This window comes from Chaetura pelagica, unplaced genomic scaffold (assembly GCF_000747805.2).
Source record: "Chaetura pelagica isolate M959 unplaced genomic scaffold, ChaPel_1.0 scaffold12, whole genome shotgun sequence".
In the NCBI taxonomy this organism is placed as follows: Eukaryota; Metazoa; Chordata; class Aves; order Apodiformes; family Apodidae; genus Chaetura; species Chaetura pelagica.
In genome coordinates, this window is record NW_009952801.1 from 6,668,152 (window position 1) to 6,681,739 (window position 13,588).

At 38.2% G+C, this 13,588-nt stretch overlaps 1 protein-coding gene across 3 annotated transcripts in view; it reads left to right on the forward strand.

Moving 5' to 3' along the window:
* The window catches only part of HDAC9 (histone deacetylase 9), a 279,706-nt gene that overhangs the window by 261,358 nt on the left and 4,760 nt on the right, over positions 1-13,588 (forward strand). For 2 of the 3 annotated variants that reach the window (XM_009994952.1, XM_009994951.1), the window contains exons 23-24: positions 387-471; positions 5,628-5,781. In XM_009994952.1, the coding sequence (XP_009993254.1) occupies positions 387-471; positions 5,628-5,781 (239 nt within the window). Of the gene's footprint in view, positions 1-386; positions 472-5,627; positions 5,786-13,588 lie in introns of those variants that run through there. The other variant, XM_009994950.1, reaches the window with a different exon arrangement.

The window sequence follows — 13,588 nt, forward strand, 5'->3', positions numbered from 1 at the left end:
GAATGTACACTTCAGTTCCAGTGTGGCTTCATCTCAGTTTTGTTTGGAGTGCCCAGCTGCGTATACAGACACAGTGGAATTTGGTTTGTGAGGAACCTACAAAACTTACACAAATAACTAGCATTTTTTTAATGAATAATACACAGACATGCACCTGCTTCAGAGACTCTATAGATTAGTCTTGCAGCCAATAGAAAAGCCCCTTGGAATTCAATTACATGGCTGGAAAACGGAAAACAAAATCATGGCTATACTTTTAGAACTGATACCAGCAAAATGTTAACCAGTTCTTGGACTAAGCTTTTCCTGAGGATTAGATTGTTTTAGTTTGTTTTACTTCCCTGTGGCTTATTGGAAATTTATATTATTCTATTCTATTCTTGCAGCTGGAGCCTCTCCCGGAAGATATTGTGCATCAAATCCCAAATATGAATGCAATAGCTTCTTTAAAAAAGACCACTGAAATTCAAAGTATGTTTCTCAGTTTGGGTTAGTGGTTTTGGGGTATTTTTTATGATTAATTAATGTCATAGACATCAAACTATTGTTTCAGAGAAAAGATTGTGGAAATGTTTTATGTATGAGCCAATGTGTGTGTGTCTGTGTATATGTATATATGCTTTTATTTTTTGTTTTGTTTTTTTTTACATCTCTGTGCTTCTGCTATGTATTTAGCCCTGAAAACCTAAGCTATTTAAATTATTTAGAGCTTGCTGATTCCTGAATATTCCCAAACCTTTCAATTCCAGAGCAGCTTGGATGAAATAGATGTTGGTCTGTGAGGGACAGAAACACACAGGTAAATTAGGGCTCTAACAACTACTGTCTCCAGATTCTGTTTGTACAACTCTTTACAAGTTGCTCACTTTGAGATGTATAGAAGCTCGAGATAAAGTTAAAACTTAAAATGGGCACTGATGCATGGAGCCATGTTAACAAATCCATTATTTGATTCTGTTTCTGGTGTAGAAAGTGCTTGATTGCTTCACATGTGTGTCCTGACCCTAACCTTTTGCTACTCAGATGCTTAAGAGTATTTGCTCTGGTCTTGCTGAAATATTTTCCCTTTGCCATCAGTTGCCTTGATCTGATTGCACAGATTTCTCTTAACTTTAATTTCTCTTAAACTCCTGTTATTTGCCATTTTACCAAGGCAGTGGGACTTCCTCTTCCTGACTTCTACTCTTTGCTGGCTCCTTAACAATAAGGAATGGATAAGAAATGTTTTTCTTCATATTAGATAAATAAAAATTAGTTTGGATTCCTCTATATCAAATAAAACCCATTTTTAAAAGGGACACCATGCATTATCCACTGATCATGCAGTACCTCTCAATCTGATTTTAGTTGTAAAGTGACAAAGAAAATTGATTGTGGGTACATAAGTCATCTTTCATATGCAGTAGTCACCTAGATATACAAATGCTCTAAGTAAATCAGCTGTATATTATAAAATCCAGTAAATAATTCTTTGCTGAGTGGTGTGTCCTAGGGTAGTTGATGAGTTAGTATATTCCTTAAAATTCCCTGTTAATAATCTGTAAATGATCTGGAAGGAATCAGATTAATGAATTATAATAAGGACCACAAGCTGCACATAGGCCATGGACATGAGGAGAGGATATGCAATTCTGTTCGGAAAAAGACAGGCATTTAATAAAAAATACATCTGAAACAAACAAACAAACAAACAAAAAAGGGTGAAACAAAAAAAATAATACTGACTCTAAAAAGTCATAGTGTCTTACTAGAAATGCACACAAATGCTGGCAGTTCAGAAAGAAGGAATGGATTTAGGAACAAATATATAGTTTTTGTCTAAAAACATGGTCCAGAGCTCTGCAGAGTGGCTTCATTTTGCCACACTTTGGTTTGAGCTGAACTGGTGCAGTCATGGTACACCAGTGGGCTCTTCTTCTGAAACCTAAGTCAGCCTGCTCAGGTTTTGGAGTTATTTATACACAAAATTCTCTCTTCTCTTGCAGCTATTACCTATAAAGTTATGCATACCTAATTTTGTCTGGAAAGAGACCATGTATTAGAAAGGAATATTCTTGAATGACAGAAAGCAGCATTGAGTAAATTCAGTGCACCCTTATAGAGGATATGTTTCAAAATGGAATTAAGAGAAGCGAGTACATGTTATAGAGTTGAAAAGCATTGGGCTATGGAGTAACACCTCAGGAGATACTGGGAAAGCTGGATTTGTTTGGATTATGGCTTTTGTGTATATTTGGTCTATATATCGGTGATCCAACATTCTTAATGAATGGCATCAATATTTCAGACCAAAAGAAAAAGGTCCTTCCTCTGTGTTTCTTGCAAAAAAACCCCAAACCTGAAGATACAATACTTAGTGAGACAATGAGAGGAAAAAACTTTTTCTAACAAGAATGGAATTTGTGTAGATGCTTTGTATGTGACAGTGATCCAAAGCTCCTTTAGAAATGTAATACATTTGGAAATAGTAATTCCCATACTCATGTAATATGCTGTTTCTAAACAATCCTGTTCACTAGCTTGAATACAACCCCCAAACTGTTTGTTTTTTTCGAGCAAGCTGTGATACAGCGTGTTCAAATCTATCTGTGAAAGGCAATCACAAATGCCTGTAACACTGACAGAAACATCCCCTTTTGTTATTTCCTGGTAATAATCAGTGCTCCCACAAATCTTTGAGGGAGACTTAAGCACATTTTCATGCTGAAAGCCAAAGTATACCTAGAAGACTGATTTGGTTTCATTGTTTATTCTTGCAAGCTGTGATTGCTCTTCAAGTTTTGTATGAATGAAACCAGCAGTATGTTTCATTCTTTCCCCTGAGCTCCACCAAGTTCTTCTCAATGAATGTAACAGGACCGGTAGAATTACACATTCCAGTACAGCACAGTAGAAATGGCATTTTCAGAGATGTGAGCAGTTCGAGGCAGATGCTTTTTGAGCTCATTTAATTGTCAATCCACAGCATACCTAGCGTTTCTAAACAAGTTCCTTTGCAGCTTCATGCTGTGATTGCCTCTCTGTTCCACAAGAGTTTGCCTGCAAATCTTTTGGCTGAACACACATGCAAGCCCTATATGTTTAGTGTAAAGCATATAAATGTTTCCCTGTATAAAAAAAAGCTTGCAAAGCTGTTCTGCTTACCACAGGTGGATGGAAAATACAGTTTTCAGATTTTTAAAAAAAATCTATGATTGCTTTTTCAAAAGCATCAGAAAACCCTCTTTGCATGCGGTACCCAGTGCTACCTCGATGCAATTCCTAATTGGGACTGCTTTAAAGTTTCCTCCCACAAACCACAAACACCCAGCCACCTACTCCCCCTTTCCAAGACCCTCTACTGCAGCATAGGTGCTGCCACCTGGTTCTCGGCCTGACTGGTCTCCCTCTATTGCAGTAGCCCCTCTCTTAATACAATTCTCTATGCAGGGAAACAAGGAAAATCACTGATCACTGAGGAGTGAAAGGCAGTTAAATGGGCACAGAGAGCCCTCTAATATGCTTGAGTTGGCCCTGAGTTTTAGTGTTACAACAAAGTTAGGATTCAGGGGGCAGCTGGTGTGCAAGCCTGTGTGTGAACGAAGGACGGCGATGTAGCAATCCTCACTGATGCTGTTTTATGGTTGCTGCAGGAGAGCAACACAGTGGTAGCTGGTTACTAATATTTTATTTTATGAATAAGAGCCCTTGAAAACTCCAGCAGTGAACATGGGTTCATTTCTTTTATAGGCAAGAGGGGGTATTATTCCCATGCCAAGAGATTTGATTTTCTTGCACATCTGTTTCTGCAACAAAAACCCCACCCACTCTGCGAACATTTAGCTCATAAATTATAGGGTTTGAATTGGGTGTATATTGCAAAGACTGACTTTTGCACACATGATCTGTGAGAACATTGTGGAATGCTAATATAACTTTTTTGTTTGTTTTTAGTGTATTTTTTAATGAACAGGGAATATGGTCTCTGAGCACAGCAATAATAAAGAATATTTTTGTCATGTTTTTATAAAATTTGCCAGGCTCCAATCATTGAGCCTACTGTTATGTACATAACTTTTTAGCTGTGTCTTTCATGCTGCTGGAGCAAAGCCAACCTCCTAACTCTTAATCTCAACTTTGTAGGATACTTAATACACTTTACATTTTATCCCCAGAAGGTCCCCGTTATTTAAAGATTCTGCTAACTACTCAAACGTGCTCACTATTAGAGTTCAAAGAAACACGCTGGCTATGCTCGCTGGTTGTTCTTGCAGATTGACTTGGGCTTTCATCTTGCAGGGATGTTTTTGAATAAAGACATTTTTAGCCTTTATTGACAGCTGCTTTCTCACTGGAGGGAAAAGTTCATCTTTCGAAAAGCCTGAAACTTTGTTGAGAGCTGTGTTACCAAAGAGGGAGTTTTCAGCAGCCTTTGTGCAGCACAGGCAGCACCACTTCTGGCCTGGCCTCCCAGCTGTCAAAGCCTCCAGCTACCCTCTGGATAAGCACCTCGACTCAGCCTGCTGCCCAGCTGCGAAAATCCTCCTTTTAGCCCTCGGAAAAGACCCCTGCTTGATCCCCTCTTTTTCACAGCTGTTGAAACCCTCTGTCTAATTCCCAGATAAGTATTCTGATCCAACCTTTGCAGCAGCTGCTGGAAGCTTCTTGCTAACACTGACCAGCCTCTGGTTCAGAGCTCCCAGCCTTCTCAAAGCTCCTCGTTTCCAGGTGTCATCCACCTGGCAATTAGTGAGTGCTCAGTGGATTACCAGAGTGTAAGAGATGCATATGTAAATTCTTACTTGTTCACTTGGTTATTACTAATCAACCTCCATTTCTTAATAGCACTGGAGTAGCAAAACATTTATTTTATACATTTATACGTTTATATTTATATATTTACAACGAGCCACCTGCCACTATAGTTTGTGTTGCTCGAGAAGCTTCTTGCTGTCTCTTCTGTTGCAGGCAGAAAGTTGAGGTTACTGATGCTTCTAATCCACCACTGTGTTTTTACACAGCAAACCAGAGAACTCTATTCCTTATGACATCTGGCAGCTTTCCAGCAACAGCTAGTTCATATATGAAAGTTTAAAATAAATTCTTGTTCTAGTATACGCCCTGAGGTTGGAAGAGAAAGAACATCCAGGACTAACAAACCTGATTGTTCTGGCAACATCGCTTCAGTATGAGCTGGCATTTCTGACTTTTTTCCTTTTCAAGACAGTACTGTGTGAGCACTTTGTACAACAATGCTCATTTTTCTAGTCCTATTTGCTGCATATGCATCAACTGTCTGCCATATCAAAGCTTCTAGGTATTAACCCTGCCTTGAACTCCCTTCACCTTGTGTAGATAAAGCCAATAGCTTGTCTGGCTGTATGAGTTCATTAGTCTCTGTGTTACTCCTCCAGTTTATTACCTTCTGGGGAAGGTTGTGACACAGCCCTTGGAATGAAAGCACTTTCCAACTTGGCATTCTTAGTTTCAGAAATATACCTCTTCACTGCAGTCTGAAATTTCAACTGTACTGCTTCCACCACAGTGTTTTTAAATTATAATCACCCAGTGTTGAACTAAGTGATTACTATGCTTGTGCCACCATGCTAGCTAAAATTCCCATAAATTATTATGTGTGTTTTCCTTAGGCAAGTACTGGAAGTCAGTGGAGCCATACTCTGTGCCAGTGGATTGTGCTCTGGCAGAGTCTCAGAAAAGAGAAAGGGAGGAGACAGAAACAGTGTCTGCGATGGCCTCTCTTTCAGTGGATGTGGAGCAGTGTGGGCCTCAGGAAGGTAGCAGGTAAGCCAATGCAATTATTGCAGCGAACAAGGCTTTCATGCCTGTCAAGTGAGATGAAGACAACTAAACAAAAGGTTGTTTCAAAATTATCTGCTAATTGAGGTACCTGGAATTGTTTATCCCTGGATTCAAGCTGGCCACTGGGAGCAAAGGTATTCTATGCTAGTGGGTATTTTTTTGGCATGTGTGATTCTTTGCTAAGGTTCTTGATTAGTACAAGAACCTTGTTTTTTTACCCATGTCTAATTCTCTGTGCTACATAGAAAGTACAATATCCATATGAGGAAAATAGAAATTACTATCAAGTGTAATCAGCCGTACTCTTCTTATTGGAAGCTATTCAAACCTGGTTTAGTTTTAATTTTCTAGGAAGGCATTTAACACACTGTCAGATAAATTTAATAAGGATGGACTTAAATAATTATTAAATGGTATTAGACATTAAAAAATACTTTCCTGGAAGCAATGGAATGGTGCCAGTATAAAATTTAAAGCATTCCTGACCAGAATTAAGGCTAAAGTTTTCTGTGTACCAAGCTGAAGGCACAGCAGCAAAGAATGATAATGTTGCTTTTTCCAGCTGCTTTTTACATTAATGAAGATAACTTTCAGTTTCACAAGTTGAGAAAAAAATAAAGTCACTGCTGTTGGGCTTTTTCGCTATTAGAGATGAAAAAAAGTGATAGCTGCTCAACTCTGTAATCTACAAACTAGTATTTTTTCAATGAGTCTTTAGGAGTCAGAAAAAGCACTGCAGAAGTTCTTGGAGTTTCCCATTTGCTTGTTTTAAGGACAAACTTTCCTAGCCTTTTCCAACAGAAGATGACCCAAAATGCAGTGGAACCACTTAGTTTCCATCACACAGAGAAAACAGGGGAAGGAGGAGGAAAGGAGAAAAGAGCCTTATAAGGAGACTCATCAGATCCCCATGGGCTGCGGGGCAGAGCTACATAATAACAGGAGAGAAAGGAGGGACCTGTGGGTAGAGTGGTGGTGGCAGCTGAGCCAGAAAGATCCATGGCTCCTACATCATGACAGCTACTTTTTTTATGTGCATCCTTGATTTTTTTCTTGCCTCCTGCATCATTTCTTTTAATCTGAACTGATAGAGCACTGCTAAACCTATGGATGTGTTTGGAAGTAAACATCTCTCACAACACTGGGAGCACTAATCTGTAATTGAATTGACAGAGGTGGTTCAAAAGGACATGGGGAGCAGGGCTAGCTAATAAAGTTTGAAGTAGTATTATTATTTGCTAGTATTATTGCAACCAAATTCATAAAATCTTAAGGAAGAATCCAGTGACAGACAGGAGGGATATTTTAGATTAGTGGCAGTGCTGATCAGTTCTCAGCTGAGAACTAATGTAAGGTTTGTTATATAAACTTGTGATGGTTACAAGGCACTTGCACCAGGCAGGGACAGAAAGGTGCCTGCTTGTGTATGCACAGGTCTAAAATATAAAAAAGTTGCATTAAAGTGTTGAAACTAGTGCAGTCAAACAAAGCAAAGTTTTAAATTGTCTTTAAAAAGGGTGTGGTTAATTTTGAGTATTTTTATGTTGCTCAGAATAACCAAGAATTTAACGCCTCCACTCACTTAAAACTACAGTCATTAAGAGCAACAGTTGATCCTACATGACTTGAACAAAATAACCCTTTGACTGACGCTACACTTAATTACTTAATTTATTACCTATCTACTGATAACCTGTGACAGTTTCCACCCATTCTGAAAACAGAATTTCAAAGCGGAGCTGAGAGAAATGGAAAAAAAACAACAAACGGATGTGCTGAAATGTACACAAGCAGAATTCATGTGGCTGCCAGATTCATTACACTTCATCAGCTCTGGACTCTTACAGGGATGAATCCATCATGATGAATTGTTGTGTGGAAAAATGGTTTCGTTTGAAATATCTTCATGGTGCTGCAGAGGTTTTTCAGCAGCACAAAAAAGCCCCTATGCAAGCAGGCACTCCTAATTCTGTTTCCACATTTGTAACCCACAAAGAAGTCACCCGAAGCCAGATTGCCATCAGAGAGTGACAGGACAACATAAGTGCTGTCCCACTGGGCTAAAATTGATAGTTAGGTTTTCTGAGGCTTCGGAACATCATTCTCTTTGTTTTATTCCAGCTGAATGCAAAGACAAACATAGGATAAAAAATGGTGACCCTGAAGGTCTAATTTTGAGGCCACAGTCCTCTGAGTTGCAGGGTGACCTGAGAGGACCTGGCTGTACTTCAAGCATGAATGAAAGTCCAGCACAGAATTATAAATCCAGGAACAGATTTGACATTGCAGGCTCTTGTTTCACACCAGTACAGTTTCATTCATTTCACAAAAACATGCTGTTCATTTCTTAGTTACATACCAACACGATCTGCAGTAATGTTGTGATGAGTCCAACTTTGCTTTTTCCTATTTGTTATGTTTGTTGTAATTAAGGGCCAAGTATGCACCAGTTCTTCTTCAGTCCCTTTCCATGGCAAATGACAGGGCTGCAGCAACATGAGGACGCTTGGGGGCTCTGAAGTCCCCTTGACAAGGCCATTTTAAATGCACTTCTCCTTCCCACATTATAGGTAGGGGCCACCCTCTGAAGACCAGTTGCAAGCCTTTGCATTGCATGTTAACTTCAGAAAGTGAGTGTGACAGGTAGTGGGGGATCAGAGTAGAGAGCACGAGGGCTGACAGGGCATCCTGAAAGGTTCAGTCATTATGGCAGGAACTAATTTACTTTCTTTTAATTCCCACCAAGGTCAGCCAGGCTTATTCTGGCCTGCATCTCTAACCTTGTTTTGCTGAATTGCTGGTAGAGATCCTGTTGACTTCAGCTTTGGATGGTCAGGCCTCCAGATGAAGAGAGTGGCAGCAAGAATCTCTTTGCGGGAAACTCTTGCCAGTTATGTTGGAGGATACATTGGTGTTTGGAGTGAGATGACTCACTTTAAACTCAGATTTTGGGCAAAGCAGCTCTTTTCCTGGCCAACTCATATCTGACTCATTTACCACTGATGAATAAAGGATAAAATGCTCCTGGCTAAGGCCCATCTTAAGTATTTCTCTTTCTTTCTTCTCTCTTTCTTTCTTTTCTTCAAGTGACAGTGCTGATTATTTTTTATTTGATTTTCTCTGGCAGGCTAAATGAAGAAAACTGTGAAAAGCAGCTATGCTTTTGGTGTTTTATTTTACCAAAGCACAACTCTGCATTTAAAGATCCAATTGAAACTTGATTATAGACTTCAGAAGAGAACAGATATAGAAAAAAAGAGTTTGTGGATAGGAAAGAAAACATGCATGATGCTAAGACAGATTTAAATAGAGATGCAATTAAAGGAGCAGGAGTGCCCTATAAAACATTTCTAGGAATCATAACTTTTGTGTGTTGATAACTGCTTATTCCCTATGTGACATACAGACTTAGCTGATTAAAATTTTGCTTTGGCCAGACACCCATTTCAGAAATCTTGCTGTGAAAACATTCTTTACAGTGCTGTCCCTGATACATTGGAGCTTCTGTGTATTTCTTCTTAAAATGGAAAAATAAAGGGGTGTGGAGGGAGATCTCTTGCACTTACTATTTTTACAGCAAACAGTAAATCTTCAAATGACATTTATCAGAATTTGACCTTATGACCCTCATGCAGCTGAGCATAGATTTTACTCAAATGGAAATGAAAACAAAGTGTAATTTTTAGATATTATGCTTAGTGTTACAGAGTTACCAGTTGCAGTTTCAGTCACAATGCACTATGTTATATGCATTATATTTTATACTAGAGCAACTGATTGGATCATGGGGTACAGACAGCTAACCACCATCTATGGTCACCTGCTGTGTTTCTGTATCAACTCATAAAGCTTCACTTGGTGTTTCAGTATTTGGGCACCCATCTCAGCTATGCTGAGTGACATGCACCTACCTGGCTATACCCCACAGGATCTGCAATCACAGCCATGATCAGGAGATGAAAAACTGCTTCCCCAGGTCAGGCTGCAGCCTTACGTTGCCCACCTTCCTCTTGTCCCCCAGTGGTGGGTGCATAGGGAAATTAAGCAGGAGCAAGGTAGATCTCAACAGCTGTATCTGACCCACCCTGTGTAAAGGCCTCCAGGATACCTACTTCAGGCTTAAACTTCTCCAAGCTCCCTTTTGAACCAACTTACACTGCTGGAACTCATGTAGTGAATCCTACAAACTCATCAGGCATTACACTTTTCTTTTCTTTTCTTTTCTTTTCTTTTCTTTTCTTTTCTTTTCTTTTCTTTTCTTTTCTTTTCTTTTCTTTTCTTTTCTTTTCTTTTCTTTTCTTTTCTTTTCTTTTCTTTTCTTTTCTTTTCTTTTCTTTTCTTTCTTTCTTTTCTTTTCTTTTCTTTTCTTTCTTTCTTTTCTTTTCTTTTCTTTTCTTTCTTTCTTTTCTTTTCTTTTCTTTTCTTTCTTTCTTTTCTTTTCTTTTCTTTTCTTTTCTTTTCTTTTCTTTTCTTTTCTTTTCTTTTCTTTCTTTCTTTTCTTTTCTTTTCTTTTCTTTTCTTTTCTTTTCTTTTCTTTTCTTTTCTTTTCTTTTCTTTTCTTTTCTTTTCTTTTCTTTTCTTTTCTTTTCTTTTCTTTTCTTTTCTTTTCTTTTCTTTTCTTTTCTTTTTTTCTTTTCTTTTTTTGTTTGTTTTTTTTTCCCTTTTAAACTTATTAAACAATAAATTCATTGAGGGCTCTTTACTCATGCATTGTGAGAAATACAATCAGCTCTTTTCTTATTCCTAGTCTCTGCCCCATTGATCGTTTTAAAGGCTTCAGCTATCTCAAGACTCCGTATTCATCCTGATATTAAAATAATTTCTAACCTCTCATGATTCTTGCCCCTCTCTGGGCCTCCTGTTATTTTCTTTGAGATGGAGAAAGAACTGCATGCAGGACTCCAGGTGTTGGGCACAATGTAGATTTACACAGTAGCTTAATGCTGGGGATGTTCTTGTGTTTCTGTTGCTGTCTGCTCTTCTACCTCTAACTCCAAGCTCTCAATGTAACCATCATTGCATATAACCAGTTAGAGTTGTCCTCCCTCTATTTTGTGTCTTGTATGTTAGTTTGTGTTTGTTTACTTTTCTTTTTCCACTCAGAAATGGTCTTTAGAACTGACTAACAATAATTTGGCATCAACAACAAACATTATCACCCAAATCTACCTGTAGCCTGCCAGGCTGAACATTTCTGAAATGTTCTGCAGAATCCCTCCATAGTGAACATTCACCCATATTGTTATCTGTTTCCTTCTTTTGGTGGATCTTTAACCTACAAGAGGACTTTCTCTCATAACATAAGTTCCTCAAAACATTTGGATAAATTGTTGGAAAACCATTATTTGCACATGGTTATAATTTGATCCCTTTTCCTTATTTTCCTTTAGAAACTTCTAATAAATTTGTGAGGCTTGCTTTCTCTGTAAGTGCTAAGGCATAACTTTTACCAAAATTATTCTTGCTTCATTATTACCTAAATGTTAATTCTATCACTGATTATACCTGCTGTCAGTTTCCCCATAGAGGCTTACTGTATCTCCTATAGTTTCCAAAAGGGGAATTGCATTTCTTACTTTCTCTACCTCTGGCATGGATGCTGAGCTAAGCAGTAGAATAAAGCTCAATAATTATTTCTTTAGCAACATCATAATTGTATGCCCCTAGACCTCAGTAGACAAATATCATCTGCTCTTAGCAATTTGGCAATGTTTAACGCATCAGTTTGTTCTAGTGCTGATTCAGTTTGAGATAGTTCATCTGCAAATAATAAAATCTCCCTGATGCTTCTTTAGTGAGTGCAGATATAAATAGTTCATTTTGCTTTTGTGGTCTGCCTTACTTGATGCTCCTTTTATGCTTTGATTGTTTCTTCTGATGTATTTGAAAGTTCTTTTTATTATTAGTTTTTATGCCTTTAACATGTTGCTCTTCAGACTCTCATTTTGCCTGCCTGGTTGAGGGTTTACATTTAACTTGCCAGAGTTTATACTTTATTTAATTTCCCTTATTTGGACATGACTTCCTCTTTTGAGAGTATGCACGTAGTTACCTTTAAAACTATGATGGCTTTTACTTTTAGTTCCCTATTCCTTGATCCATACAAAGCCCATTTTTACCAGGATACACAGTTTCTCAGGGTCTTTTATAGGATGTCTTTAGAAACTCTCCAAATCTCCTCCATGGTATAGAAATTCACTGCTTTTTCTCCAGCTCTCTGCTACCAAACAATCACTTTTCAATTACAATGATCTTCTCTGGGACAGCTGAGTTAAATTAGGAACAGACTATGGCTTAAAACAGCCATATCACACCAGAAAAATCTATCTTTTGTTCAGCACTTTTTGTGACTTGGAAAAACACCTTGAATTTTTATTTTTATTTTTATGCATGTGATGATGTAGCTGTGAGGAATCTCTAATTCTAATTTAAAAAATAAGGTAAGAGAAAGATTTACTTTTTTGGATTATGTGCAAAGTTTATGTATATTCTTAAATATTGACTTCTTTTTTGAAGTGTAGATGTGAACTATTTTAAACAATACTCTCATTAAGTAACACTGTTGCCATTTATTCTCAACTGCCACAGAACAATAGTTAGGATGTCACATGTTTTGCCAGATTTTAGCCATATGGTGGGATTTTGTCTCATCTATTTCTTTTGTTTGAAGGTTTAAACAGAATCATTTTGTGTAGCCCTAACTGTAAAGAGACCACTTCATTCTGCCATAGGGTGAATTACACATATAGAGACCTAGAGATGAGCACCCTTTCCAGCACACCAGAATAAACAGAATGTAAGAGGGCTCTGCTCCTAGGAACTTGAAGGTTAAATGAGCCACAATGAAGCCTTAATGCAAAACCACAGGTGTGTTTCTGCAGTCATTACAGTCCCAATTGGTGTCTTTCTGGATGCACTGACCTCATGGAATCAGGCCGAATCAGACCCAGCCTCACAGCTGCACCTCTGAGGAGCGAGTCAGAGCACATAATATGGGATGGGTGTTTTGTCTGGTTTATGTTTTTATGCCAACTTCTTGTCAGCTACAGGAAGACTGACTGAACTGATGTAACTAACAATGACATAACTGAGGTAAAATAAGTTTGGTTTGTCAGACTCCGCCCCTTTGAATTTATTTTTTTTTAAGAATTTTTGATTTTAGCAGAATGGATATGTATTATTTCACTGCTTAGTGTTATGTGAGTACAGTGTTTTTCTCTCTGTATTAAGGACCCAAAACTTTACTGGCTCTCACACAAAAACATGGCCTAAGCTGTTATTCCACAAAAATATGTGTTTTTAATGATAAGCCACTGAACAGATCCAGTGACTTCACTGACACTTAAAAAATGAAGTTAAAGTGTGCACATAAGTCTTCAAAAGGAGACTGGAGAGGGTTGTGAGAGCAACTACATTGAGAGACAACATCTGGATCTGCCAGAACACCCCAACCTCTGCTCCAATTCCAAAAAGGGCCTTACATCTTACACTTGAATATAAAAAATTTCTACTAATGCTTAAGTTCTGGCTGATATAGAATATTGCTACATTGTTGGAATATATTGGAATATAGCACCCAAAGTAATTCCTGGCACTCATAATCACCCTCATCAGTGATAAATTGCCCAGGACTAAAACCCTGAACAAGATCATATCTCTGTTGTACTGTGATCATGAGAATGTCATTCCAAGAAACCAAATACATGTGAACAGGCTGTTGCATGTACTGCTTCCCTAGTTCCTTATAGATAACCCAAGCTCCCACTTCCAGAAGATTTCCAGAGCTCCA